General features: G+C 43.2%; 1 protein-coding gene across 1 annotated transcript in view; it reads right to left on the bottom strand.

The window, feature by feature from the left end:
- The window catches only part of MCTP1 (multiple C2 and transmembrane domain containing 1), a gene marked incomplete at its 3' end in the record, with an annotated part of 294,163 nt that overhangs the window by 94,131 nt on the left and 172,088 nt on the right, over nucleotides 1-27,944 (bottom strand). The window contains exons 9-13 of the mRNA XM_084278338.1: nucleotides 20,421-20,607; nucleotides 15,357-15,457; nucleotides 3,150-3,245; nucleotides 858-960; nucleotides 326-427 (exon numbers count right to left, since the gene is read on the bottom strand). Of these exons, the coding sequence (XP_084134464.1) occupies nucleotides 326-427; nucleotides 858-960; nucleotides 3,150-3,245; nucleotides 15,357-15,457; nucleotides 20,421-20,607 (589 nt within the window). The remainder of the gene's footprint in view (nucleotides 1-325; nucleotides 428-857; nucleotides 961-3,149; nucleotides 3,246-15,356; nucleotides 15,458-20,420; nucleotides 20,608-27,944) is intronic.

The following is a 27,944-nucleotide window of genomic DNA, read 5'->3' as shown; positions in this document are numbered from 1 at the left end:
CGGGTGTCAGTATTTCAGGCTTACTCGCTGCTTGCTAATAAGACATGCTTCAATTTCCCAAAATCACCAAGTTTCCAAGTCATGGCTGCCAAGCCCGCGACACGCAAGCACACAGGGAGTTGCTGCTCCTTACATCAGCAGCGATAGCAGCGGCAGCAGCAACAAAAAGAGTGGGTGTGCCAGGCAGTGGCAGAAGAGTATTCTGTAGTATACATCTAGGTTTAGAGAAAATGAGGAATGACAGAAATTCTCTACAAATCGGGAACAAAAGCTTTCATGAAACTGAACTCTTTAGCAGTACAAAAAAGCCAAAGTTAAGACTTACAGCATTAAAAATCACATCTATTTCAAGATAGATGACCCCCTTTGTTGGCCCTGTCAGCTGCTTGTTTTTCAAGACGTAGGCTTTCTGTTCACCATTTTGAATCTGCAGGAAAAGGACATGACAGCCGTCTGTCTCGCGGTCTCCGCTGAATACACCCCCCCGGTGACCCCTGACCCCCAGCTGCTGAAACTGACAGAGAACCCAAAACAACTGTGGCAAGTCTGACAAGTACCTGTTCATTACCAGGACCGAGTCTGTCAGGAAAAATTAACTATCATGGGATTCAACATGGCCGTGAATTGAGTATGTTAAAATTTTAGTGTTCTTATTACAGACCTTGGTTGAGAAATGACAGACACAGAGCTGAGAATCTTTTTTTTTTTTCCCTTTCTTTCTTTTTTTTTCCTTTTTTTTTTTAAAATTTTTTCTTTTTCTTTTTTTTTTTTTTTTCTTTTTTCCCCCTCCTCTTTTCCCTTCCCCCTTCTCCAGCAGGAAAAAATACAGAGCGGGATGTCAGGTGAATGAAACTTACAGACAGCAACGGTATAGCAACTTTGCCTAGAAAGTCAGCGCTCCGATCGCGGTCTTCGTCATAAACTGTCACTTCAAGCACCGAGTGGATGTCTTTAATATTGCTACAAAGGGAGAAGCGCACACAGAAGAGAGGAGAAGTCACCTACACCAGCAGGTACCAAGGACAAAAGCGTGAACGGTGATAGCAAAAACCCAGATACCAGCCTCTTTCCCCCAGCCATGGCAGAGAACAGCATCCCTCCTCATAACGGAGATGCTTTCCTAAGGGCTGCACTGACTGCTCTCTCCTCTCTCTCTCCTCTGTCTCTCTCTCTCTCTCTCTGCAAGCCTTTCCCAGCAGAAGTTTTTGGAAGGATGTTGCTTTAAATCTCCTACCTGGGGTCTGAGCTGCAAGGACAGGCGGCATTGGGGGATTTTCAGCTGCAAGCAGCAGGGCTGGGAGCCTTTAAAGTCCATCCCTTAAACACCGCTATCCTTGCAGCGATTCCTACTGCACTCTGAAATCTGTAGGCTGGAGAGCTAAAATCATTACCAGCCAGGCGAGCACATCCTTGTCTTTAAAGGATGAATAATTTCAGAATTAAAGGCCTTTAATTGTGAAATCCTTGGTTAACTACAAATATACAACGGTCACTGCAACAAATTAGGGGCAAAGCGATATGAAACGATGTGTTTCTTGGCTACTACTGTCTTTCTGCCTGTGAGCTACTGAACACCCCACCACCAGGCACAATGAACCCCGCTGTAAACTCCCCAGTGAAAAAATTCACATTCCCCATTCGGAGGGAGAAATGATACATAAAATAATAAAACAAAATCCAAACTGAGAGAACTCCCCTTTGATCCAATGGCTGAGGCAGGAGATGTGAATCTGAGCGCAGCAGTTTAACTTCAGTGCAATATACACCTCCAGATCAAACTGGATTGCCAGCCCAAAAATTAATCAACAAATCTGAGGGTAAATAAAATAGCCAGTAAAAATAAACACAGAAGAGAGGGGAGAACTCTCCTTGAAGGCCCTTTGAGTTTTTCAGTTTGACTCCTGATACGTCTTTTGTCCTCTACAAAACCAGGCAATTTCTTATGCAGGGAACACTGTCGAGCAGTAGAGGTTGATTAGTTATTGGCTCTATTAGTAGATAATTAAATATAAATTAATGAAGAATTTAGCGTGGGTTTGCAGATGGGTAAATGAGAAGTACGTTAATAAGCTAATGAGGAGTAGGACTGTTGCGTGAGATTTTTTTCCCCTTTTGTTCTGAGTTCATCCCTCTCTGCAGGGCAGGAGAAGCTACGGATGCCAAATATATGATGGACAAATTTAGAAGGGGGTTGGGAGGGTGGGGGTTAGAAAATTAGTATCAGATTGTGAGATCAAAGGACAAAACACGGTGTTTTAATGTCTGATAAAAGTGGAGTAAGTGTGCACAAAGCCAAAGCTCCCACTGGTTTTGCTGTGGATTGTTGAGCTGATTTCAGCAGCAGAGAAACGTGCAACTGCTGGGTTTTCTACTCCTTGGTGTCACATTGCAGCCACATAAAGAGAAGCAGGGTTGTGGGGGGAAAGAAGGCAACTGAGCAAGACAAACAACGGGATCATTTTGTTTGGGGAAGACTTCTCTCTGTTTTGTCAGTCTTTTACTGTCTTCAAAATAATGAAGGGATGAAAAAAAACCCCCACCCCCAAACCAACAACTGAATCAATTCCCAATAAACCCAATGTTTAAGACCATATTTTACCCAACAGCAGTGGCGTGCTAGTACAGCACTACATGGTACTGTGAGATGTGTGGTTGGTGAGTGGAAAGAACAAGTGGAAAGTCTCTTACCATAATTCAGAAGTATGGATGCATTTAAAATTCCTTCCTTTACATAGTTATGTAATGTTTATTAAAGTTTATAACCCCATTTTGATGCAGGTCACAGTCACAACATACTTCTTTTCCTACCCATCACGCTGCATTTGGCCCTTGAAACTCTCACCCAAGGCAGTGGGAGTCTGGAGCTCTGAGCATTACTCATCCCTGGTTTCCAAGAAACAGACATTGCTTCACCACCTTTAAAATGGCATCTCTTCTCTAATTGTTTTCCTGTTTTTAAGCCTCAAAAAAGTATTCAGTTGTTTGGTCTAGAAATAGCAGTCTATCACCAGCGTCCTTCTTCGTAATGAGCAGTAGGTATCTTTGATTCACACTCACACCCCCCTTCAAGAAAGCACCCAGCTCCCCCCCCTGCACCCCAAAAACCAAACCCAACCCCTCCCAAACACTCACAAACTCCAAACACCTACAATGTGAAGATTTTGTTCCACTCTGGATTGAGGTTCTTGTAGACAGTATGTGTCAGCAGCCTGTCATTGTTCAATTCAACTACACAAAATGGGTCACTTTTACCTATAAGAGAAAATATGGGGAAAAAAAATTATGAACTAAGAACTCCCACCACGAACAAGGTTTAAATAAAAATTGTTTTGGGTTGTGTTTTTTTTTTTTTCTCCTCCTTTTCCTAAGCTGCATTGTAATTCTCAGGAATTAATTCAAGGAAGTCCTGTGGTCTGCATTATATTCAAGATGATCATAACAGGCTGTTCATCTCCGTAATCTATTAACATTCTTCACTAAAAGAACATCTTTTTTGTCTTTACAAAAAAAAAAAAAAGAAGGAAAAGAAAAGAAAAGGAAAAAAAAAATTCACCATACAGACTTTTCTGATGAAAAAACAGCATGTTCCTAAAAGGTGCCAAGCACCCTTCTGAGACAGCTAAGAGAACTTTACTTTAATGGTGCCAATCCAACGTTGACTGTAATGATAACATAATTAGAGCATTTTGATATGTAGGAAATGTATTATTCCACATTATTTGTAATAACATAGCACCTATGATACTTATCCAAAGATTACTATGCCCTACATGTTTCACGCTGTACAAATCCTCTCCCCAAAATCAAAAAGCCTTAAAGACAGCCTCAGATAAAAGCCTAACGCCAGAGAAAATGGGCAAGTACAATTAAACAATGAGACGATATCAGCTGGAATGATGGGCTGCAGTCTCAGCACAGCAGAAGCTCGAACGTGGTTGAGATTTTTGTATACATTAAAGCACAATGAAGTAGCTTTGCATATATTTACAAGAAGGTCCCCCAGCATGAAAGCCACCACAGGAGAAAGTATGAAGATGCTGCTTTGAAAACGTGCTATGCAGATAATGGGAGCGGTACCCTAGGCTGGAGATGGAAGTTGATTTATTATTATTATTATTATTATTTTAATCTAAAGGAAAAGAATGGGGAAAAGGAGGGGGAAGGGGTGTGTGGGGGTGTGTTGGGGATGTGTGTGTGCGCCCCTGAATGTGAAATAAGCAGCTTACAGCCAAGGACTGCAGGTGAGTGGTTCTTACATACCAAGCAAAGAGCAGGAAAAATCATCCTGACTGAAAGTTGAGGGGGAAGAGGGGAAGATTAGCACTAAGCTGCTTCTTCCATACCCACCACGCCGAGGTTTGTGGTTGGAAAGAAGAGGAAGGAATGTGGGCACCTCAACCTTGTGCTACAAAAAGTTTGCTTGCCTAAAAAAAAAGGGAGCTCTCCAAAGAGGGAGGAGGGAAAAGAAGGAAAGATATTGTTGTCTCCAGGAGTTTGGGGGCAACCCTGAAATTCCCTGGAAGGATGAGGAGGTGTTGGGAGGAAGATGTGAGGAACAGCCATGATGGGAGTAGCGGTAACAAAAACATGAGGGGCACGGTGAGAAGACAGTTGCAATAAAGAGGCAATAAAAGGGAAGAAATCACAGTGTGGAGTAAATTATTTAACTCATATTTCAAATTATGACAGCAATGACAACTGCTATAAATGCTGGCCAAGGCAGAGAGATGCAATCCCTCTTACTTACCTTGATTTCTTCTAGCAATCGAAGAGAACATTTGCCTTTGGCACAGAACACGAGTGTAGGCATTATTTTCATGAAAGGCTACAAATATGTAAGTAGAGAGCTGTAGAATAAATTGCTGCTCCCAGAACCCAAGGGGACTTTGTCAGGAATTAACCACTGAGTCACGGGCTAGGGAGCAGCTCCTCCTTGTGCCTGGACTTCCTCTGGACAGCAAAGTGCTTGGAAGTTATTGAGTGTTGGCACTGGCCTCCCACAATCAAATCCAGCACACTAAGCAATTGTATTTCACGATGCCTTCAATAATTCTGTAATGCTTTGTCATGCACTATAAGAAACCATAAATTGAGTAGCTCAATGGGGCTACATTAATGATATTAGGGAGGCATGTAATTTGTTTCATACCTTACACAAATGACAATGAAATCAATATTTAGACAAAGCTGTCCAGGGGTCACATCTCCCAAACTGCAGTATCGATTCAGACTACATCAGAGGTTAATGTGCATATTATTAACTTTAATGATAAAGAATAATTGTTTTAAGCACATTGTGAATTACAGTTGGAGTTGATGTTTGCCTTCCCCAGCAAACACCGTATTGCTGAATCTTTCCCATTAAACTTGAGAAGCCATTAATTCATGACTCAGCAGAGATGGGTGTATCACACAGCTCAGTGTTTCCCTACTCCACCTTAAAAGGTGGAAGGAAATGTAAACGTATTTATTTAGGTACATACTTTGCATTTAATAAAGTAGTACTTTCATCTGTTGACATCTTACTTTTTTGATGGCTCTCCTTATAGATTCATATCAACCCACTTAAGAAATCTAAGCAGAGCATAACATTAACCACAGAGCTCCTCAATCACACCAAAGACAAATGTTTTTTGGGGGAAAAAAATAAAAATACTCCTCTCACACTTAACATTTCCTGTCTCCTCCCACCTATAACTTGAAAATAGCTCAAGACCAAATCTGACAAGAGGAAACACTGTGAAATAGCACCATGGGAATCCCAAATAGCATGGTTGACATGTAGAAGCTTCCCAGCTGTGAACAGCTCCACTGAGGAACACTGGTTTTACCATATGAGGAGGCTATGAAGTTCCCATATGCAGAGCCATTCACCATGGGCACTTCTTCTGCAGGCTAAAACATGATGAAGATGGGTATCTGAAAGGCAGCACTCTTCACTGATGTGCTAAACATATGGTAGGCACAAACGTTATTTGGATACCAACCCAAATAAGTGAACATGATCCAGAAAGACAAAGACAGAGCAGTGGATGAGCACTTTGTGAATCCCATACCCACCTGTCATATTCATTAAGTTCACATTATAGAATCATGGAATCCCAGGCTGGTCTGGGTTGGAAGGGACCCCAAGGGTCCCAGAGCTCCAACCCCCTGCCACAGGCAGGGACACCAACCTCCAGGCCTGGAGCTACACAAGGTTGCCCAGGGCCCCAGCCAACCTGGCCTTGCACACCCCCAGGGACGGGGCACCCACCCCCTCTCTGGGCAGCCCCTTCCAGCCCCTCACCACTCTCTCTGCAAAGAACCTCCCCCCAGTCTCTCCTCTCCCCCTTCCCTCCTCCAGCTTCACTCCAGCCCCCTTGTCCTGCCAGTCTCTGCCCTTTAACAAGCCCATTCCCCTCCTGTTCCTGGGGTCCCTTCAGGGACGGGGAGGCTGCAGTGAGGTCCCCCCACAGCCTTCTCTTCTCCAGGCTGACCCAGCCCAACTCCCCCATCCTCCCTTTGTGGGGGAGCTGCTCCGTTAGAAAGAGTAACTGCAATCTTAACTCTCACCGACAGCCATGGCAACCTGCTGCATCACAGGGGTACTCAAAATAATGGGATCATTCCCAATTCAAGCCTTAAGAGAGGGCTAAAATATTGAAAGACATCGTTCTTAGATTTCCTGGTCTCTGAGAGGACCCAGGAAATCCAGGAACTTACAACAAATATTCATCACTACATTAATCAAAGCCCACACCTCAAGCACAACACATCCTCCACTCAAGGCTTCTGTCTAGTTAATGCCATAGCAAATTCAAACAAGATGGTTAAATGGTTTTTCCCAGTTTTCATGATAAAGAACTGTACATGTCCAGGGAAGTATGTGCTGTCCTATGCTCAACTACATCACTCTGAATTATGTTGTCACCACAAGTATGCTTTTCACTGCAGACTAAATCATGACTGTCATATATATCACTGGGCCATCACCTGTCATATGTCAAGAAACCCTACCCAATCCTTGTGTCTACTGAGGATCTTCCAGCTAGTTCCTTGCCCCAAGCTTTCCATAAGCCTCCAGCCATTGTTCTAGTGACTTTGGAGGTATTTAACTATATTGATCAGGAGGACACCCACCACTGCCTTCTGAGGACAGCCCTACTGAGCATGTGTGCTCAGTGCTGTGCAAAGAATAGGACAACCTACTGCCTGCTAAAGGCATGTTCACATTAGGAGCATGCTTCCAGCATCACAGAAACCAACCCTTGGGATCCTGAGTAAGCCCATGACTGCGCTGGATCTAATCACTACTGCACCTAGCACTGCTTGAAGGATCCCCTGAGACAAGCAGGTGGTGAAACCAGTCAAGTACACCTGAAATCAGACCTGCAGTAAATCTTGGTAAGAAGTAAAACCAATCATGTGGTCTGTTGCTGTGATATCCCACACCTTTTTGGACTCATACAGTCCTAAGGGGTCCTGGCATGGCAGAAATAAAGTGCTAATTTACATGATGTGCATAGCAACCTGGAAGGGAAAGCAGCTTGGTTTTGGATGGACCTCCCTCACCTTCTTTTCCCCTTTGCCCATTAGAGACCTGGACTATTTCAGAATGTCTCCTAGAAGGAATTCTACTTTGTAATGTAATCTCCCTATAGAAAAAAAATAAATACTTATCTTCTGAACCTTCTAATTTCATTCATCACAGGACACATCACATCTAGCTTGACAGGCACCCTGATTTGTGCCATGCCATGCTGCATTTAATCTGCAGATGGCTGGCAACACCAGAGTACAAACTGAGATTGCTTGGGTCTAAGTATTTTACTTCAATCATCACCACTGTGTTTCACACATAGTTCACAGTATGGTGTTGCACAAGCCTTAATTAAAACATTGAGCCTTTCACTTGCTACCTTCTCAGAACAGCCATGTGCCCCTGGATGAGCTGCACATGCATCAGTGAGAACCTGCCCAACTCTCCAACTGCAGTTAAGCTGCAAGGAGGCTGACCAGGAACTAGAGAGGACTATTTTGTTATTTGCTTCAGAATTGAAAGTTCCCCACAGCCTGGGAGTCCTTCAAAAAGGAAGTAAAGTAATCTTGGAGCTCAGATTTGGTATCTGGAGCTCAGATTCAGTATATGGAGCTCAGAAAGTTGGCCAATGGAAGCATATACAATCCTGCAAACATATAAAATACACTTTTTTCATCAGAGAAATGAGACCAAAATAGTGGTGATTTTTAATTGCTTCTCAAAATCTTCAGAAAATCAAAACAACAGATCCTCAACCTCCACACAAGTTTAGCTTCTGAATTTTCTTCTCAAGTAGCTACAGCACCACACTGCCTAACTGCTCCTGTGTTTTTCTCTTGGAAAAGCTTGGGAAAGGCACTTTTTGTCTGTTCAAAGACCACAGGACTTCAGCATTTGTGGATCAGCTGGTTCTCTATGCTGGAAGTCATCAGCAAGCACCAGAGATTTCAGGTGAACCCCTGTGAACTGATGTCCTAGAGCTGGTGGACCCATCTCAGCCACACACCACCGATGCCCATCTTCCAGGGTGGAGGGGAGCTGGACTCTGTCCTGCCTAATAGGCAGCAAAGCAAAACCAATGTTGAGTGTCATCTCAACTCCAACCCTAAAGGTGATGCTTTTTCACAGGAGATGGAATGGCACGTGACCAGCTCAGATGGAAGTATCTTCTGTTTGCACAAAGATGAACTTTACCTGAATATTAGAGCTGTCAAACTGCAATACAATCTAATTCATATTTCTGGGCAAGTTAAACAGGTATGTCCTTCAATGGTCCCCCAGGGAAGAGCTGTCTAATAAAGATTTTTGAATCTTGGTAGATTGTTTTCTCAGCAAAATTTCATTTTGGGGCACAGCAATTCTTCCAAACAGGGACTTCAACATAATTGCACTTCAGCACTCACTTTCTAGTTCCACTTGTACACAGGGCAGAGTTTTCCTGGATGAAAACCTATCACAGCTTCAATTGACATGTCTTGCTTGCTGTGTTTTGTACAAGTTAAACTCTGGTGCTGTTTTATTATGAAATCCTTTCAAATACCTGCATTTTTTCTCCAGAAAACTGCATGCTGTCTGCATATTATTCGGTTATTACTGTAAAAAGGGGCACTTGAGTAAATAAATGTATGGAAACATCCACATTTTATGCAGTAAGATCATTCCCTGTTTTAGAGAGGGAAAAAAACCACCCATGTGCAGTCATAAACATCGTGCCTTTCTGTTCCCAATCTTTGAAAATGCAGGCTGTAGGAAGGAAAATAAAGAATCTGAAAGACCAGCAGTCACTGTAGAATGACTCTGTGAATCAGGGCAGCCATGGGCTCTTACAAGGACCTACCGTGGATGCAGCTTCTTTTCAGAGTGGATGTAGCAGAAAGCACACATTGCTTCAGTGTATGTCCAGAGACATGAGTATTTTCCTAGTTTTGTTTCTTCAACAGTTTTGTCAGCAAAAGGCACCATGTGGCAGGCAAAACAGATTTGCCTTTAACATTTACCTGCACTGATCTGTCTGTGAAGTCACATAGACCAGCAGAATGTCACCTACAGCACTGGCTAGACCAAGAACTGACTTTAAGCCCTTCACTAACTCTATTAAGAACGAGGCACCACGTGAATTTTTAGAGAGTTCAAATTACATCATTGCCCAAACTGAACCAGAATCACAGGGACCAGGAAATGTTTTGGATTGTTAAAAAATGAAATAAATAAGCTGCTTCGATTCCACCTCTCCTTTGAAAAGTCAAGTTGGCAAACCACAACTTCACAAAGTTCAGCCAAGTTTAACGTGGTTATGAAAGCTGAGATATTGTTTGAATATTTCATAGGCTATTATGGCTCTCCCCTACCGCCGGCCCTGCCTGTCCATTACCCATCTAAGTCCCCACAGCCCAAAAAGGCCTTTATTTTTCGGGAAGACAAGACAGCCAGTTCATGACTCTGGGGGGCAGTGCCACTCATGCAGACGCTAATGTCACTAATGTTGTTCCAAGCTCCCTGCCAGCCAGCTGCTTGCAACAGAGCAGTCAGCCTGACCTTTGGCCAGGAGGAGGAATGGCTCAATAGCATGAGAAGCTGCCTTATCTAATGGATTAAGTACAGGACCCAAGCCAAATGCCAGCTTTGACAAGGACTTGCTCTGTCGGCCTTCGCCGAGTCAGTTAACCTTTCTTAGTTTTCCATCTTTAAATGATAATTCCCCTTTAAACAGTGATGCTGCAGTCACGCCACGACGGGCTGGTGTCAGGAATCTGCCAGGCACCTGACCAGCCAATTCAGTGTGCTGCCACAATCATGGAAAACTCCTTTCCACAGAATATTTACAGGGGAAAAAACCAAATAAGTTAATCGTCACAACTCATCCTTTGGCTGTGTGTTTCATTCTAAAAGCTGTGGTTAAGCAAATAACCTGTGGCAGGGTGGGGGTTGGAACTCTATGATCCTTGGGGTCCCTTTCCAACCCAGACCAGTCTGTGATTCTATGATAAGTATGTTTGTTAAATCCCAGCTGCCACCCTAAAACTGCTGCTTTCTTATAAAGTAGTTTTGTTGCACATGACGTTGGACTTCCATCTTCTGGTGACCTATCGAAGGGGACTAGGTGAGACTTTGTACACCACAGACTACCACCCACCTAGTAAATTTCTGTATTTTGTGAAAATTTTTCAAGTTTATTTTGAAATCTGACTAATTAACAGGGCAAATCGCTCTTGGAACCTTGTTTCCAAAAGCCCTCTGCGTTCATGCCTTCAATTTCACATGGATGGATCTCCATACCTGTGTGAATTTAACGTTTGTGTACATCCCCCTGACACCCCCCCAGCATTTAAAGAACAATTTCAAAGACTATTTTTTGCACATGTGGTATTAGGGCGTTTTAGTAGAACAAGACTTCAGACAAATCCATTTACATTCTGCACATTTAGTCATCTCGGTGCCTCCATCGTACTTTCAAGTGCTTTAATCAAAATTTTAACATGGAGTTTTCTTAGAAGAGAGGCTGAATTCCAGGCATAAAACTTGGGGGGGGGAAGAAAAAAAAAAAGAAATCTGCCTCATTTTCTATGCTTAGTTTCTGTTCTTCAGAGTAGGAGAAGCCTGTAAAAGCTTTTGACTGTAAACCTAAGTATCACAGAGCTCTTTAATAAAATCTGTCTGACAGACCAGGTTCTGAAATCACAGTAAAAAAAAAAAAAAAAGGCAAAAAAAAAAAAAAAAGGCAGACAATTGATTAATAATGAGGTCAGAAATACAAATAAATTTACTTCTAATGAAGACTGGAGACACAGTAATCAAAGTGTTAAAAATTCATTTCATGCACATCTCATTTGCCTCTTAGCTGATATTTATCACATAATTCTGTGAGAAAGTAGCGGCCCAAGATGCTCCAGATAAATGTCTCAATTAATTGTACAGAGGTAGCCCTCTTTGAGCTGAACCAGAGCTGTGAGCTCTTTATTAAAAGCACTATTCTGTAGCCTGTAACCTTGTTCCTTGACTCCTCTCTAGTTTCCAATTTAAACAAGTCCCCATGCGGCCCGCTCTAAAGGGCTTTGTCTCCCTGTCATTGTTCCGAGAGCCGAGGCATCCTGGAAGTGTGAAATCAGACCTCATGAGCTGAACGGTTCCCCAGGGAACGCCGGACCGCGCAGAAGGTCAAAGTCATGGGCTGGACCATCTGAAAGCGTCTGATCGCCGGTCTGTGACACAGCCAGAGGGGTGGGGGCAGGGGGGGAGGAGGGAGCCAGGGGGGCTAGAATTGAACACGTCTTAATTAAAGCCCAAAGACAGCAAAACAAACTGTTTTCCAGGCAGGGTCGTCGCACAGCACTTGGGTTTTTCTCTGCTAATGAATATGAGTCGCTCACTATCACTCCTTAAAACAGCGGGACTTTGGAGTTGGCCAGACTTGTGCTGCCCACCCTGCTTCCTCCTCATCGCTGACAAGGCAGAGGTTTTTCATTTAATGTCATGGTGGAAAGGAATAAAAAAGAGGAACACTTCTGCTCCAGAAATGGAGACACACACACAGGCTGCCTGAGCAGCCAGAGGCCTCCCACCGTCACCCACCTACACCTAACGCTGCTGCAGGAGGAACACGCTGACCTGACTGCCCCCCAAACCAGCACTGTCTCATGGTGAAGGGTCTGCTGCCTTCCAAAACTCATACAGAATAGCTATTCCTTTCAGAGCCAAACCGAAGTGGAGGGTCCATTCAACCTCACGTTTTTCCTGCACCTTCACAACCTTTCCTCATGCAAAAGGGGGTCCTTACAGCACACACACCAGGGCATTGAACCATCAAGAAGCATCACCTGTCTTCCAGGGGATCCACAGGAGAGTAAAGACTTGGGGAAGGGGGAATATAAATTCTCACAGACGAGGATTTAGGGAGAAAACAGCCTTGCACTGAATAGTACAAACACAACAGAAGACTTAAATGAAACTTTCTTCTCTGTAAGAGAAGAAAAAAACATAACCAAGATCTGTGTGTTATAATTTTTTTTAAAAATAGTATTAAAACCCCAGGTATTTTCCATGAAGGGATGCTTGCTGTGCCCACAACTTCCAACAGAACACAATTCTGCATTGGTGGAAGCCCAAAATTGTGGGTTTGACCATGGAAAGCCATTGTTTTTTCTCTGGGAAACATCCTCATAGACCTGGTCATTCTCCCCAAGGGCGCAGTCTATAAAGATGCCCTGCTTTTCAGGTGTCCCCAAAAATCAAAGTGAGCTTTCAAGCTCCTGCGGGGAAACTTTCAAGCCCTCAGCCATTCTCTCATTCCCAGACTTCCTTGTGAAGGGGCTGAGTGAGGAGAAGTCTCACTTTGTTCTTTTCCAGGGTATTTTGTGCACTTAGGGGCACCCTGAGCATCGCCCCGTTTTCAGACTGGTAGTGTCCACCCGCTCCCCTGCCCACAACTTCACCAAAGTTTCAGCTCATCGTGGCTCCTTGTCCAACTCATGTGTATATGTAGGGATTTTAGAGCTTTTTTAACCAAAATCTGCACTAACCTTAGCAATCTGAAGCACACTGTCCAACACTGGGCTATTGAAACTGGAGAAAAAACTGCCACCCCCCTCCCCCCTGACTATCAACAGTTTATTAGGGGCTTAACTGAAGTGACCTACTGTAGTAGCATTCAGCTGAACAAGGCTAGGGGCTTTCTGTGGAAGGGAGAAGAATTGAGGGTTTCATTAAAAAGTAATTTGTGCTTTTTGCTCATTCATTCAAGGGGAGTTTCAATTGCTCTTTATTCACAAGGAGTTACAATGCTGCTCAATGAGTGTGTGGTAACAAAGGAAAAATTTCACATTTTGAAAGGGGGGGGGAAGAAAAAATATCCTTGCAACTGTAGTAAGATTGATGACTACTTAAAAGATTACAGAAATCTTTTTCTGTCTGGGCTTATGCTTAATGATGGAATATTAAAGGATTCTTAGAAATCCGTTCAGCCCAAACTAATAAATTTTGATTTATTACTTCACATTAGAAAGATTCCTGGAAGTGAAATGGGATACGTTCAGCAGGCAGGAAGCAGGGCAAACCACACAGGTACCACACAGGTGTGTCAGCTACTTTTCAGGCTCAGGGGAGGGTGAGAGATTAACTCTGGAAAAAACAATATAGTAAGAAGAGCAAACTAGCGCTTTACTCACTACTGCAATCCTCAGCCGTGTAAGTTACACCACTGATGACAGCGCTCTCCACACTGACTAATAAGCATTGCTCCCTTGAATAGAAGGTGGAGGGTCAAGTTTTAGACAATTTCTGCAAACATGATTTATGCACAACCACCGAGTAGCTGCCCTGATCTATTTCTAAATACTACTCCTCAAAGTTCGATCCAAAAAGAATGATATCTGCAAATTGCTAAAAAAATAGCTATAACTTACTACAGTAGTTAATAAAGCCCATTTGTCCTCTTTATAAAATATCAGGTATTTTTGTCCCATGCATACAGTAACATCTGTAATGCCTGGAAGGTATCTGTAAATGTTTTTTCTCACTAAGGAACAAATTATCAGGGGAGTGGGGAGGTAGCGAGTGTTCTTGACCCCCTTCCAGCCCATCCCTCTGAAGGCAACCTCTGCAAATTTTTGGTAGAGCTCTGTACATCTTTAATTGAATCAAACATATTTCCTCCCCCCCCCCCCCCCAAAAAATTTAAAATAAAAAATAAAAATGTGTTCACCCAGCACAAATGACATGTTGATCTGGAGAAGTCGAAGACCGAACGAGGTCAGGGACTGAATTATCCCATTTGCCCCTGAATAACTTAATCTCTCTCTCTGTTCAGACCACATTGGATTATAAGGTCAAAGCAGAGTGAGGAATCTTTAGAAGCGTTTCTCCAACCTCCCCGAAAATAGAAGCTGTTATTTTTGTGTGCCACGAAGTGGATGATCAGTTTCAGCAATAAAATATTTGCTCTGTTACCTTGTCTGACAATAAATTAAAGAAAAAACATACAAAACAACCATACTGCTACCCAAGCCAAATGACAAAACTATTAAAAAATTGAGTATGTTGCTATATATACCTACAACTCCTCCAGGAACAGAACATTTCTGTCCACATCACAGCTAAACCAGCTCGATTAGCAGAGTGGTTTTACTTTCAAAGCAGAGAGGGCTGTTTTCTGAGGCAGAAGCAGCAGCACATTTTGCTCTGTTCAGCTTATGCAGTGTGAAGGAGATTGTACTTACAGGAGATAACCTGGGCATTTCTGGAGAAACGTGGTCAGTGTGGCTGAAATGCTTTAGTTTGAAAAGCAAAAGGTTAAATTACCCACTCAACTCAGATCCCATAAAATGGAAAATTAAAAAAAAATAATAAATAGAATTAATTCTTATTTCCTTTCTTAGATAAGCAGGAGTTAAAGCTGCATTTATTTGAAATGCCTTAAGCCAACAGCAGCCCTGCTAAATATCTGGCAGGTATTAAGCTATTCTTTTGGCAACAACTTTAAAGTACTATCTATCACCTTTTGTTTGCTTCACCCTTTGGAATTTGGCTTTAATTCGGATAATTTTGTATATTTTGATCTACCAGAAAAAGAAGTCTTTTCTACACATTTTTCCCAGAACCTCTGATAGAGAAAAATGTGTATTTCACCCTTCTGAGAAATAACCTTTGAGGGGCTCTGCTGGCAAGAGGATGTGCTGCCTTGCTTGCTAAAGTTTGGTTTGTTTGCCTGATTATTTTCTTAATGAGAATAAGGTGAGACTGTGCAAACAGACCATAATCTGCAGGTAAGCTAACTTCTGTTTTAAACACTTTATTTTTTTCACTTTCACTCTGGTATTTAATGTAACAGAAGCTAAAAGACTCCTTGCCTGTGACATCAGCTGCCATCAATGCTTCTGCCCTGATGACCTTGACCTGAAGGTATCCCACATCCTTCATGTTACGGAATATCTTCATCGTGCTCTGAAAAACAGCAACAGGAAAAAGTGCTCATGCTTCCCAGTATCAGTTTTGGAAGAATGTACAGTTGTCTGGTGTTTCCTTCAGTATTGTGCAACTTCAACTTCACAATGACAAATTCAAAGGGAAAAATTAGAGCATGAATGATTAAATATACCACTAATTCTGCTGTTAATCCCCTAACAGCACACAGTCCATTGAAAATTTTAAATTCTATTAGTGTGTTAGCAAAATTAACATAAAACAATACAACACTTCCCCACCCTGAGTATCTGTGTTCACATTTTCCCTTTCGTGGCTCAAATGATGTTCTGAACAGTGATTTTGGGCCAGTCTTGTTTTTGCTGTAGCTCATCTTTACACACAAGCACACAACCATACACAAGCCTGCACGTAGCTTGCAAATGCCAATCAGAAGAGTATTGCAATGATAATTTTAATAATAATCAAGTGCAAAAAAGGTGGAAAAAATGGTTCCAATTCCATCACAGAAAGCTCTTAAACCATTATATTTTTAAAGCAGAAATTTCTGCAATAGCCACAGATACCAAAAAGAGGGTGAAGAAATTAAAATCAGAGTAACACTTGAATTTATTCATCCAACATAGTTTGAGACAAGATGCTTGGAAAGTGTGTTCCTTTGCTGCTCTTTTTCAAATAGTTAAAAGTAAAAAAAAACACCAAACAACAAACCAGGAATAAAGCTCTTAATCTCTAACTTTGAATCTAATTTAAAAGTTGGAGGGTTTAAAAGGACAGAGCATCAACAGCAACTTTGAATTTGCAATCATTTAGCACCAAACTTGGGATTATCATTCAGTTTTTAGATAACCCAGGGGAGGAACTCTGAAAAGAGGAGACTACAATCAGGTTTTCAAACCCATTTAAAATCATTTTCATACGTGTGTGGCCAAACTTTCAGGTTGTTTTTGCAAGTCTTGTTTATAAACACTAGCACGTACCTTTACTTGGAATGACTTTAAAATCATAATAAATGCATTTAATGCTTGTGGCCTTTGCTGAAATTTTAATGTGGTGCAGGTGAACCCTCTCCCCACTGCTTTATGACAACATTCATATTTCTAGGAAACCCAGACCTCAGGTGAAACACCGAGTCAACAATCCTTTAATTTATCTTGAAGGCAAAAATCGACTGTTGTGGAAAAAGCAGAATAAGTAACTCTGCTGTTCTGAAAACCACAGGTGAGTGAAATATTAAATGTCAGCTTGCAAAAACTACAGTGTGTGTATGCACAGACCCCCTGTCCATTAAAACCTTAAGACATATGATACACCTCCCAGCCTTTTCATTAGTAAGGTGATTCTAACAGTTAAATCACACTCTGATATCGATTTCATGAGACCCAACTGACCATTTGCTGTTTGCAGTGAAGGTCTGACCTCAGCCAAAGCAGGGAATCCACACGTTACAGACGTAGGAATGTTCCCCATGCCTTACATACATAGGGACACACATGTGCATGTCATCATAGGATAACAGTTAATTCATTTTTAACATTTCCAGTGTGCCAGTCGTCAGAAATATGGCTTAAAAATGCTGGTGGCCAACTTTAATCAGTGCACACTCAACCCTCTGCTTATGTGCTTACAAGCTGAGAGCAGCAGAGACGCTGCCACAGATAACACTGGGGTAGTGCTGGCACCATCCCTTATTTATTAGGACAACGATCAGGGTTTTGGAAGCTTCTTATCAGGACGGGTACCACAACAGAGGCAATTCCACTCTAACCACTGGTGAAAGCAGAAAGGAGCTCCAAAACTGCTTCCATTTTACCCAAGTTCAGATTCACAAGAACGTTTCCATTTTACCCAAGTTCCCCCAGGACTGAAACAAACCCCAAGCTGCAGGGAGAAAACAAAGCAAAGAGCAGACACAGACCCAGCCGAGCACGGTCCCCTCCTCTCCCTGCCACGCCACCAAACTTCATCCCAGCAACCTCCTTCTGCAGAGAGGCACTGGTGCTGCGTTCCACCTTGCTACCTCTTGCAGCATCCTGAGAATAATGGGGTTTTTTGGTGAACTTTTAGTTCCAGCAAGGCTTAGATTCCTCTGCCGCGCACCGTGTGACCAGGGAGACTGCTGAAAATGTATACAATGCCACAGCAGAGGCCCTGGGAGAAGCAAATGGCTTTAATGCATTACTTTAAATACATAACTTTAAGTAATGATTTATCAGATGATGTTCTGTCTTCTTATTTATGATTATTGTTGAAGGCCTCAAAACCCACATGGTTTCTGAAGCCTGAAATTTCCATAGCAGAGGAATCTGTGATTTGCTGTGAATCTTTTCAGCCCTCAATAGATGGGAAAAGATTGAAATGCTCTGGAGATGAGTCCTCTTTATTTTTTTAATGAAAGGCTGTATAATATATTTTCTGTATGGCTGCAGCAGCTGTCAGGGAGAGCATCTCGGTTCAGCTCTATTATGGGAGAAGCAATACCCCATCCTATGGCATCGAGATACACTGAGGGGCCAGTACTGATTGACAGCTTGTCACCATGACGTCTTATTCCATCTCTGTTATGGAGAAAATTAATGTCACACCACCAGCCTTATGACTCGCTGTCATCTTAGAACTGCTCACCTTTTATCAATGCTCTAAATAACATTTCAAGCCCATCGTCTCACGGTGGACAATCTGGTCAAGGGACATTAAATCGGATGACTGTGAAATGTCATAATAAAAATGGAATGCTAACAACTTCTTCTCTAAACTAGCTCCTCTGGTTTTTAAACTGTGACAAGGGGGACCGTGGGTTCAGCACACCCGTTCTGAAAAGGTCATACAATCTCTCTTGGTCTGTACCCATTAACGCGCCCCCCTCCTCACCCCAAAAGGAATTAATCTTTTCAGACAATTGTGGTAAAATAATGGTTCAAACAGTAATGCCTGTTTAATTTGTAAGGCTCTGATGTTCAGCTACAAATGGTTAAATGACAGTAATAGAGTCATTTTCCAAGGCTATTTGATCTGATGGCAAGGTCAGCTCATTAACTGTTTTTGGCTGCAAAAAAAGGGTGCAAAATGCATTTCTCCAACAGCAGATAAGATTTTTGATTTCTGGGGTGTTTTTTTTAAATAAACCCCAAAATACGACCACTCGATGGGGAATGGTACATCTGTCTAATTACATGCTTCCTCTTTGTATCAGTTCTGAAGTGGAGATACAAATACCAGGGACACATCAAACACACACAAAACAAACTATCCGAATTCTGTTCATCCCTGTCGTTCCCACCCTTCTTGCTGCCCACAGATCATTCTAATAAAGCCAGCAAAAAAAGTTTCTGAAAAAGGCACATTGCTGCTGCAATTTACAGAAACACCTAATGAGAAATTCCTGCCCCTGCAGTACAAGCATCTTCCAGAAACCTGAACGCTGTCGAAGGCACACGGCAACGAAAAACATACAACACCGTGTAAATAAGTAATAAATTAATAATATAGATATATTCATAACCATGAATATGCAAGAAACAGAAATAAATAGATCAATCTTACACCACGTAATTATGCTTTCCACTGGGGAGCAAAAAACAGGAGAGAAGATAATTTAGGAACACCGATTAATAACACGTAGTGGTAACGTGTTCCTCTGCTGCTGCTGAATTATCAAGACCATCAGTATCACTTGACTGCCCCATCACCACACACAACGACCCACAGAAATGGGGTGCTGCTGCACGGGGTAGCAAGAAGCACGCCACCTGAAAAAAAGCATCCATCATGGATTTGCTGTATTTATAAAGATCTATCCTGAACACCCACAGGCTGCCTTGGCCGAGCCCGAAATGAGCAGTAAACTCTCTTAATTGTAATTATTTTTCAAAGGTGGTGCACAATACCTTAGCTCTCAGTTGGTTTAGGAGTATTATGCTTAGCCTGACTAAGTCACCTCTATTAAACTGTGTTTATGATAACGCTATCGGTGTATGAGTTGTACAAGCATTAGCAGACAGCTGATTCAGGGGAGATAGCCAGAATAAATTTGCTGAAGCGCACATCCTGCTAATCTGTTTGAAGAATATTGTACAGCATTAGTACCAGCACTTCATGTTATCTGCACAGCCTGATAAGGTACATCTTTATTAAATTCAGTTATTGAAAGGATGTCAGTCAGGGAAGAGGAATATTTTAAAAATCTTAAAAAAATAAATAATAAAATAGAAAAATTAAGCGGCTCTTTGTTAGTCAGAGCTGGGTTTAATGGCTGAGTGTCTAGAGAAGCCTTTCTAAACACCTGGCAGCATTGTACAATAAAAGCTTTGTAATTTTAAGTGGAAATAGCTTTTTTTTTTTTCCCTCCCCCCCCCCTTTCTCCATGTGTAGTGAGACAGTTACTTTTAGGGATTTAGGTATTAGCAAATGCTGGAGTAAGAGCTCCCCTCTCTGTTGCTTTGGTAAAACTACACAGGCTCTGTGTGATGGAGGGATGCTGGGAAATGAAAATAACTCCCTGCAGAATGTTTTGAAATGGGAAGTGCTGTCCAAAATACTTTTCCTGGTGGCACAAAGCACTGCTCCAGCCTCCAGTGTGCAGGGCAAAAAATGCATTTACTTATTCACTTATAAAAACAACATTATCAAAATCTACTGGCACTAAAATCATTTGGCACTAAAAGCCATTGACTGACCCCATATTTACTTTGGGCTTGGTAAAACTGAAGAGGAAGTCAGTAAAATCGAGTTCTTTGTGGCATGTGATCATATCAAATAGTTTAATTACTGGGCAAAAGGTACCTGGTAGTATAAAGAGGGTTTGTCACCTTCTCAGAGGCACCTGTCCCAGCCGCGACCAGTCATTAGTCCCAAAGATTGTCCTTGGCTGAGTGTGAGAAGGATGCACAGGGTATGTTGAGATTCCCCACCACCACCCTTGATGCTTATCATTTACATAACAGCACGGTGTGCAAACAAAGGGCAAAAGAGAAGAACTCCATACATATCTCTTCAGTATCTCCTCCCGCTCCTTCGGGTCCTCCAGGGAGTTGGCGGAGAGGTCGGAGATGGTGACTGCAGCGGAGGCTGTGAGAGTGACCAGCAGCACCAGGCATCCCTCTCCCTCCTCCAGCGGCATCTCCAGCTTGTGGGTTTGCTCCTTACTCAGGGTCGACAGGTCAACCTGGCACCTGGAAGGAAACAGGTTTATTGGTTTTCCTCATGCCAAACAAGAGCACATCCAGCAGGACAAAAAAAAAACCCCAATCAGCAGAAATTCCTTCCTGGCTTTTGGAAGGATTTCTATTTGGCTTCATCCCATACTTGAACCTTTATTATTTTATTTTATCTTATCTTGTTTTACTTTATTTTATTTAATCTTACTTTATTTTCTATTTTATTTTCTATTTTATTTTACCTTATTTTACATTTTATTTTATTTTACTTTATTTTACTTTATCTTACTTTATTTTATATTTTATTTTCTATTTTATTTTACCTTATTTTACATTTTATTTTACTTTATTTTACTTTCTCTTACTTTATATTTTATTTTACTTAATATTTTATTTTACTTTACTTATTTTATTTTTAAGCTAAAACCAGTTACCCACGTGAACTGTAAACATGAAACAGAACGTACAAGCAAGGTTAGCTAACGTGCCTTACTCCCAGACAAAGAGACTGTTAAAAAAATCCAGCTTCAGATGCAAACTGCAACTTTTTAATTACCCTTTTTGTATAAACACAAATCACAAGTTTGGATCTGAAGGCTTTTGGTACCGTTCACCTAACAACAGTGAAAATCCTCCCTTGGGAAAAAAAAAAACCCAAACTAAATAAATTAAAAAAAAAAATACAACCCCTGTGTGGAGACTTAATTGTGATGGAGTGAAGATGACCGAGCACAGGAAAACATGACTTGAGCACCACCCAAAAGGCTCAGCTCTCCCGCAGTAAGCTGCGCCTGGCTCAGGGTCAAAGCTTCGTGCAGGCATCCAGGATAAAATCTGATGCCACAACCCCCTATATAATAAGATGTCTCATGTTGTAATGAGCAGGGACTGCTTATAGCTGCGCGGAGTGGCTGAAGCCAATCCAGCCTGCTTGATCCCTTTCTGAATGACCCTGGCTGTACCGTACGCCGAGCTAATGAAGGACGGCTCCACGCGTGCCCAGCCGGCACAGGCAGCTCTGCAGCCTCTGCAGGAACAAGAAAGGTGGAGAGTGGAAGGAAAAGCTCTATCTCTGCTAACCAAGGGCTGGCCATAAGCTTTTAATTACACCAAGAACACCTATGGGCTTGAGATTAGCCCGTGCGCAGAGCAGAAGTTTAATGTTATAAAATGAAATTAAATACTATAATTAATTATTAGAATATTATAGCTTTCTATAATATTATATCTTACTATAATATTATAGTAATATTATTAATCTATAATCTATTATAGATTATCTAGTATAGATTATTAATATTAATAGATTATAAATTAATATTATAGATTATTATGTAGTAATCTATAATATTGTATTATATTATAGAATTTACAGTTATAACTATATCTAATACTATAATAGAATATATAAAATTAAAAATTATTATAGTATATTATGTCATTATTATGGAATATGATATTATATTATAGACATTATAATATTTAATATTTTAATTTGAACAATTGTCAATTTTCCACTTTCCTTGGCTGCGACCCTGCAAATCCCTCACCTGTGTGTGATGTAAGGCAAGGCCAGCAGGAATCTCCATGAAAAAAGCACTCTTTGGGATACGACTGCCTACAGCATCCCCCCACCACCACCCCCCAGTAACGTTTTCCCCACCCATCGCTCTGAACAAACCCTAAACCTGCCTGGGAACGGGTGCGTTCTGTGCACAGGGCAGCCAGGGAGTGCTCCAGCCGTGGTTATTTCATGTGACAAGCACAGGCTCTGCACGCCACCCTCACTAAACTAAACACCCAGCAAACTCTTTTCATAAAATGTCAATTGATTTTGAAGAGAAAGATAATGTGGTGACCGCAGGGCCAATAAACTGAGAAAAAGGTGGCAGACATGAATAAATAGGCATTTAAGGACAGGAAATAGCCAATTATGAGAATAAATGTGGCCTCATAAAATGGGCGCTGTGCTATCACAGGCAGATTAGATTTGCTACAGGAAAATTCCCTTTTATTTTATTTTTTTTTTAAAAAAAACCCATTTACTGTCTGTTACACAGCTGTCAAAATTAAACTCCTGTGAAGCTCATACAGTAACAAGGTTCAATTATTTTACAACGACAAATAATTTCTAACTGACGCAGCCTTCTGAGCTTAATGTTTACCTTTTATTTTGAGCCCTCTGGATGACAAGGAGTGAGAAATGAAATTAGCAGCCAGGAAGGAAGACTAAAGCTGTTGCTTTCGGTGCAGGCTGATGGTCAATACAAGTTTGGTGCACGTCCACAGGCTGCAGTAGAGGGGTATGAAGCCCTCCTTAAGACAACTAATACTGCAATCCAGCATTCAAAGCTGGAGTAGGTGAAGATGCTCCTGGTGTTAAATATTCTTTGACAGTTTATTTCAAAACAGATCCCAGAATCACTGAATCGTAGGGGTTGGATGGGACCTCAAGAGATCATCAGGTCCAACTCCTCAGAAACAGGTTTCTGCAAGAAGACTGCAACTGTAGCCAATAATCCTTCAAAGAACCAGCCTAATCTTAGTCAGTAGAAGAATCAGAAGGTCATTATGAGGTAAGTAATGCAGAAATAACACACCCCTTGCTCAAAAACAGGCAACAAAAGCTATCCCCACTGGAATAAAACACCTCCTTCCCTGCACCCAAACACTGCAATGACTGTAAGGTTGTATCAGTGCTACAAGCTCTGAAGTTCTCCAGGTGCTGAAGTCACAGCACTTTGGGAACATTGGTAGTCCATGCTGCATCTTATTTGGGCTAAAAGAAGCATCTGACCATTCAATTTTATCCCCCCACCCCTTTCCTACAGGTACAGACAACCCCCAATCCCACCAAGATTACCTGAGGAATACATCTCTGCTGGCTGCTCAATAGATCTCCACTGAGAGCCCCTCAGCACCTCGTTATTTCCTCCACAAAGGGTAGGGAGTGATCTGGAAGCTTTTCCCAGTGAAAGCTGTGACCATCTTATTAATGTTTATAAATACCTTAAGTATGGGACCCAGGGGGCCATGGGCAGCCTCTGCTCAGTGTCTGTGGGGACAGGACAAGGGGCGATGGGCTCAAGTTGGAGCCCAGGGAGTTCCCCCCAATGTGGGGAAGAACTTCCCAGTGAGGGTGAGGGAGCCCTGGGACAGGCTGCCCAGAGGGTGTGGAGTCTCCTTCTCTGGAGAGATTCCAGCCCCTGTCCTAGGGACCCTGCTTGGGCAGGTTGGACCCCACATGGGCTCTGGAGGTCCCTTCCAACCCCTATGATTCTGTGATCTTACAGGGAAAACATCCCCTGAAGGGCCCTCAGGTAAGGAAAATGGGTTTATTCCATGAAGTAGTGTCATGGCCATGCCTTATGGAAATCTACATTGAGAGCATCTCCATGTGTACAGGGAGGTGAACACACGGGTCTCATTCTTCTCTGGGTCCTGTTCTCTGGCCTTGCAGGAGAGGCAGCTTGTGCATCTCTAACTCAACGTTGCCGAGGCTCGAGCGGCACATCAGCACGAGGTGGGTGCACTTCTGATACCTTCCAGCTTACAAACACCATAAGGAAAAAAAAGACTTTTAGGTTTTTTTCCCATTACTAGTTGAGTTTTTAATGAAAAAAAAAAAAAACAGTTTTGTGTGCTCTCACTGCAGAAAAAAACCCCAAATTTTTCATTGGACCTACTTTGCCCTCACCAGCCCTTTGGATGGGACCAAACAGAGTGAGGCAGCCTGGTTTTGTAAAGGCATTTCCCAAGCACCAACCCTATCCTGGGATAACCTTAGCAGGCATCACTAGGAAACCCACAAAACTCCTTTTTAGGGCTGGATTTCCTTACAAGCACGGAAGTTAACAAAACACCTCTGAAGGTAAATAGCTTTGGAGAGTTCAAGTTGACAATGCCCCTTTACATTTTACTGGGGGTATATACAAGTATTCCAACCTTTAAAGCTTCAGCAACGCTGACTTTTACATCAGTTAAGATGTTCTCTCAAAAGACATTTGTCACCTACAACTGTTTCCATGGAGAACAAAGATGCTTTGAGGATGAAGGTGAACTTGAACGCTACCAGAAAGTGGCGCAGAATGAGCATCGTGGTGCCAGACAATTTTATCTTGCCTTCTCAGACTGAAGACTGGGAAGAATTACAGCCACTTTGAGAAGGCTCTAAGTTCCATACGACCGGTGGCTGTCACACTGAAAGCTGGAGATCATAGTAATTTTGCACAATTCTGTTTCTTATGGAATTACTATTTACATGGGAAAAAAACCCACAAGAAAAAAGGAGGGGAAAAAAAAGGGAAGAAAAAGTTTTCTACCTGTGAAGGGATCAGCCTGAAGAATTATGTCAAAAACAGCCCTTAACCCCACAGATGGGTTTTCAAGCATGGCTATAAATCACATGTCAGGGAATTGTAGCTCCTAGGGCAGCCTGAGTATTTGGCATCACTCTGGTGCTCTGTGCTGCATGGTCCCTTTGGCACCCGCCTGCCCCAGCATTGGGGGGTCCCTGCAGCCATCCCCGTCCGGCTGCCCCATGGGAGGGGGGCATGGAGGCTCGTCCCCCCAGATCAGCTCTGCGTTGGAACATTACCAGACAGCGGGGTGGATCTGGATGTTCAGCCCTTGGGAGATCAGAAGGGAGAAAAACCAGGCAAGTGCCTGAAGCTCCTGTGCCAAAGTATCAGAGAGAAGTCGCTGCCGAAACAGGGTACAGCTCCCGTGGAGGAGGATTTGAAGATTCAAGGGGAATCCACCACTTCTCTGAAACTGTGTTCAGTGTGCTAATCGCCCGAACTGTTAGAAATACATTTCTGATTTATTTTTAATTTGAATATATCTGGCCTTTGGTTCTTTTTATGCCTTTCTTTACTCAGTTGAAAAAGCCTTTAGTGCCCTGTATTTTCTTCTAGTGAAGGTACTGATATACCATAATCATATCTCTTCTTGATCTTCCTTTTGATATGCTAAACACCTCCAGCTCCCTATACATTTCCTTGGAACACATCTCCTACAGCCCTCAAATGACTTTTTTTGTAACTTTTCTGATGCAGTGAAATTCTCCTGCATCCTTTTTAAAGTGCGGAAGCCAGAACTATATGTAGTATTTTATTACCAGCATGTCTGAGAGGTAAAAATCACCTCCCCTCTCTAGTTCTAACAGAACCCAGAATGTAAGACCGCGTTGGCACCCTGGTGAAATATCCTTGCTAATGAATGAATTACAAAGGTAGCGACATGACATAGAAGGCCTCTTAAAAGCCAGGTGGCCAGGCAAGGGAGAGACGGCAGATAGCGAGATCATTTTCTCACATGACAAAATAAAGCATAAAAGAGGAATTGGCACAATCCTAAGTGATAGGGACAGAAAAGCACCACTTGGCTACAACCCAGGCAACTTAATTATCATCATGACTTGTTCAGGAAGACAAGCCTTTTAACTCCGCTGTGATCCAGGTCTATGCTGCTCCAAAGGATGCCAAGGAGAGGAAACTGTGCGATTCTGCAATTAGAACTGAGCTGGACACACATCAGAAGCAGCGAGGCATGAACTGCTACAATTTGTGAGACTCCGTTATCCTTTATCAGAGGAGTACAATGTTCCAGCAAAACCAAGAAACAAACGGAGAGGGGGGAATTCTGCAGAGCCCCGAGGGAAGGCGACACGCCTTGGGAGGACAGGACCTGCTGCAGCACCAAGTTCCTCGTGGCATTTTTAAGTGTAATAATGAGGGAGAAAGAGAATGAGGGACCCCACACGATGCTCGCTGAGGGGTGGTGGGGAGAGGTGATAACGCTGCAAACCAGGAAAGGAGATGGAGAGGGTAAAGTGGCCGAGTAGGGCATGGACTGAAGGGGAGTGCGGTGGCGAGGCTGGGGAAGCAGAGAGATCCTGGGAAGCTGGGAGCACAGTGCCTGGCTGCAGAGGCCAGCAGGACCTGGGGAATGGCAAGTGGAGAGAGCCCAGCAGTTCGGGGTAAGTCAGAGTTGGTAACGGAAGCTGAGCAGCTGCATTGAATACAGGACAACCTCACAAGTCACCGAGCAGTACCTGAGCAGGGACAGGGGTCTGATGCTTGCTAGAAGTGTGGTCCTCCTGATGGATTTTGAAATGAACAACTAATGTTTCCCTAAGCACCATTCTTCATGCAAAACTACCGGTTCACACTGGAAACTGCCCAGAGGGAAAAGAGTAGTTAACAATGTCTTATCACAAAATCATAGGGGTTGGAAGGGACCCTCAGAGCTCATGGGGTCCCACCCCCTGCCCAAGCAGGGTCCCTAGAACAGGGGCTGGAATCTCTCCAGAGAAGGAGACTCCACACCCCCTGGGCAGCCTGTCCCAGGGCTCCCTCACCCTCACCGCCAAGAAGTTCTTCCCCACATTGGGGGGGGAACTTCCTGGGCTCCAACTTGAGCCCATCGCCCCTTGTCCTGTCCCCACAGACACTGAGCAGAGGCTGCCCATGGCCCCTGTGTCCCACCCTTCAGCTATTGATCCCCATTGATCAGATCCCCTCTCAGGCTTCTTCTCTGCAGGCTGAACAGCCCCAGTTCCCTCAGCCTTTCCTCCCAGGGGAGATGCTCCAGGCCCTTCATCCCCTTCATAGCCTCCTCCCATTCTCCTCCTGTTCCTGGGGTCCCTTCAGGGACGGGGAGGCTGCAGTGAGGTCCCCCCACAGCCTTCTCTTCTCCAGGCTGACCCAGCCCAGCTCCCTCAGCCGCTCTGTGTAGGGGAGCTGCTCCAGCCCTCTGAGCATCTCCGTGGCTCCTCTGACCCCTCTCCACCAGCCCCACATCTCTCTTGTCCTGGGGCCCCAGCTCTGGACACAGGACTCCAGCTGAGGCCTCCTGAGGGCAGGGCAGAGCAGAGAGGGACAATCCCCTCCCTAATTCCATCACACACTTGCTCCTCATATCTCAGCAGCTGATCCGCTCTTCCTCCTCCTGTCCTTTCATTCTGCCACTCTCAGATCGCATTGTGGAACACACAAGGATCAGAAGAAGGACCTGTGAGCACCATCAAACTCGTGTGCAGCAGTCAGGATACACTGGGGAGCAGCAGCACCTTTCCCACAGTACCTGACAGTAACAGCTGTGGCAGTGAGGGCTGCAAACAATAAAATACCTGGTTGGAGAAAGTTACCCTGAGCCAAACCCAAACCTTTTCGTCCTGCTAGCAGAGCAGCAGCGCCTCTGCATTAGTTCAAAGCAGCAGCTAAAAAGTGCATAGATAGTCATAAATAAGGTGTGGAATACCTGAAGGCCACATTTTGAGATGCAGCATTTACACCTAACCCCCCACTCTGTCAACAACCAGAAGCGCAGGCGGCTCAGCACATCTCAGG

The sequence above is a fragment of the Gallinula chloropus genome, assembly GCF_964237585.1.
Source record: "Gallinula chloropus genome assembly, chromosome: Z".
NCBI lineage: Eukaryota > Metazoa > Chordata > Aves > Gruiformes > Rallidae > Gallinula > Gallinula chloropus.
The sequence above is the reverse complement of the archived record's forward strand: the minus strand, read 5'-3'. Positions and strand labels throughout refer to the sequence as shown.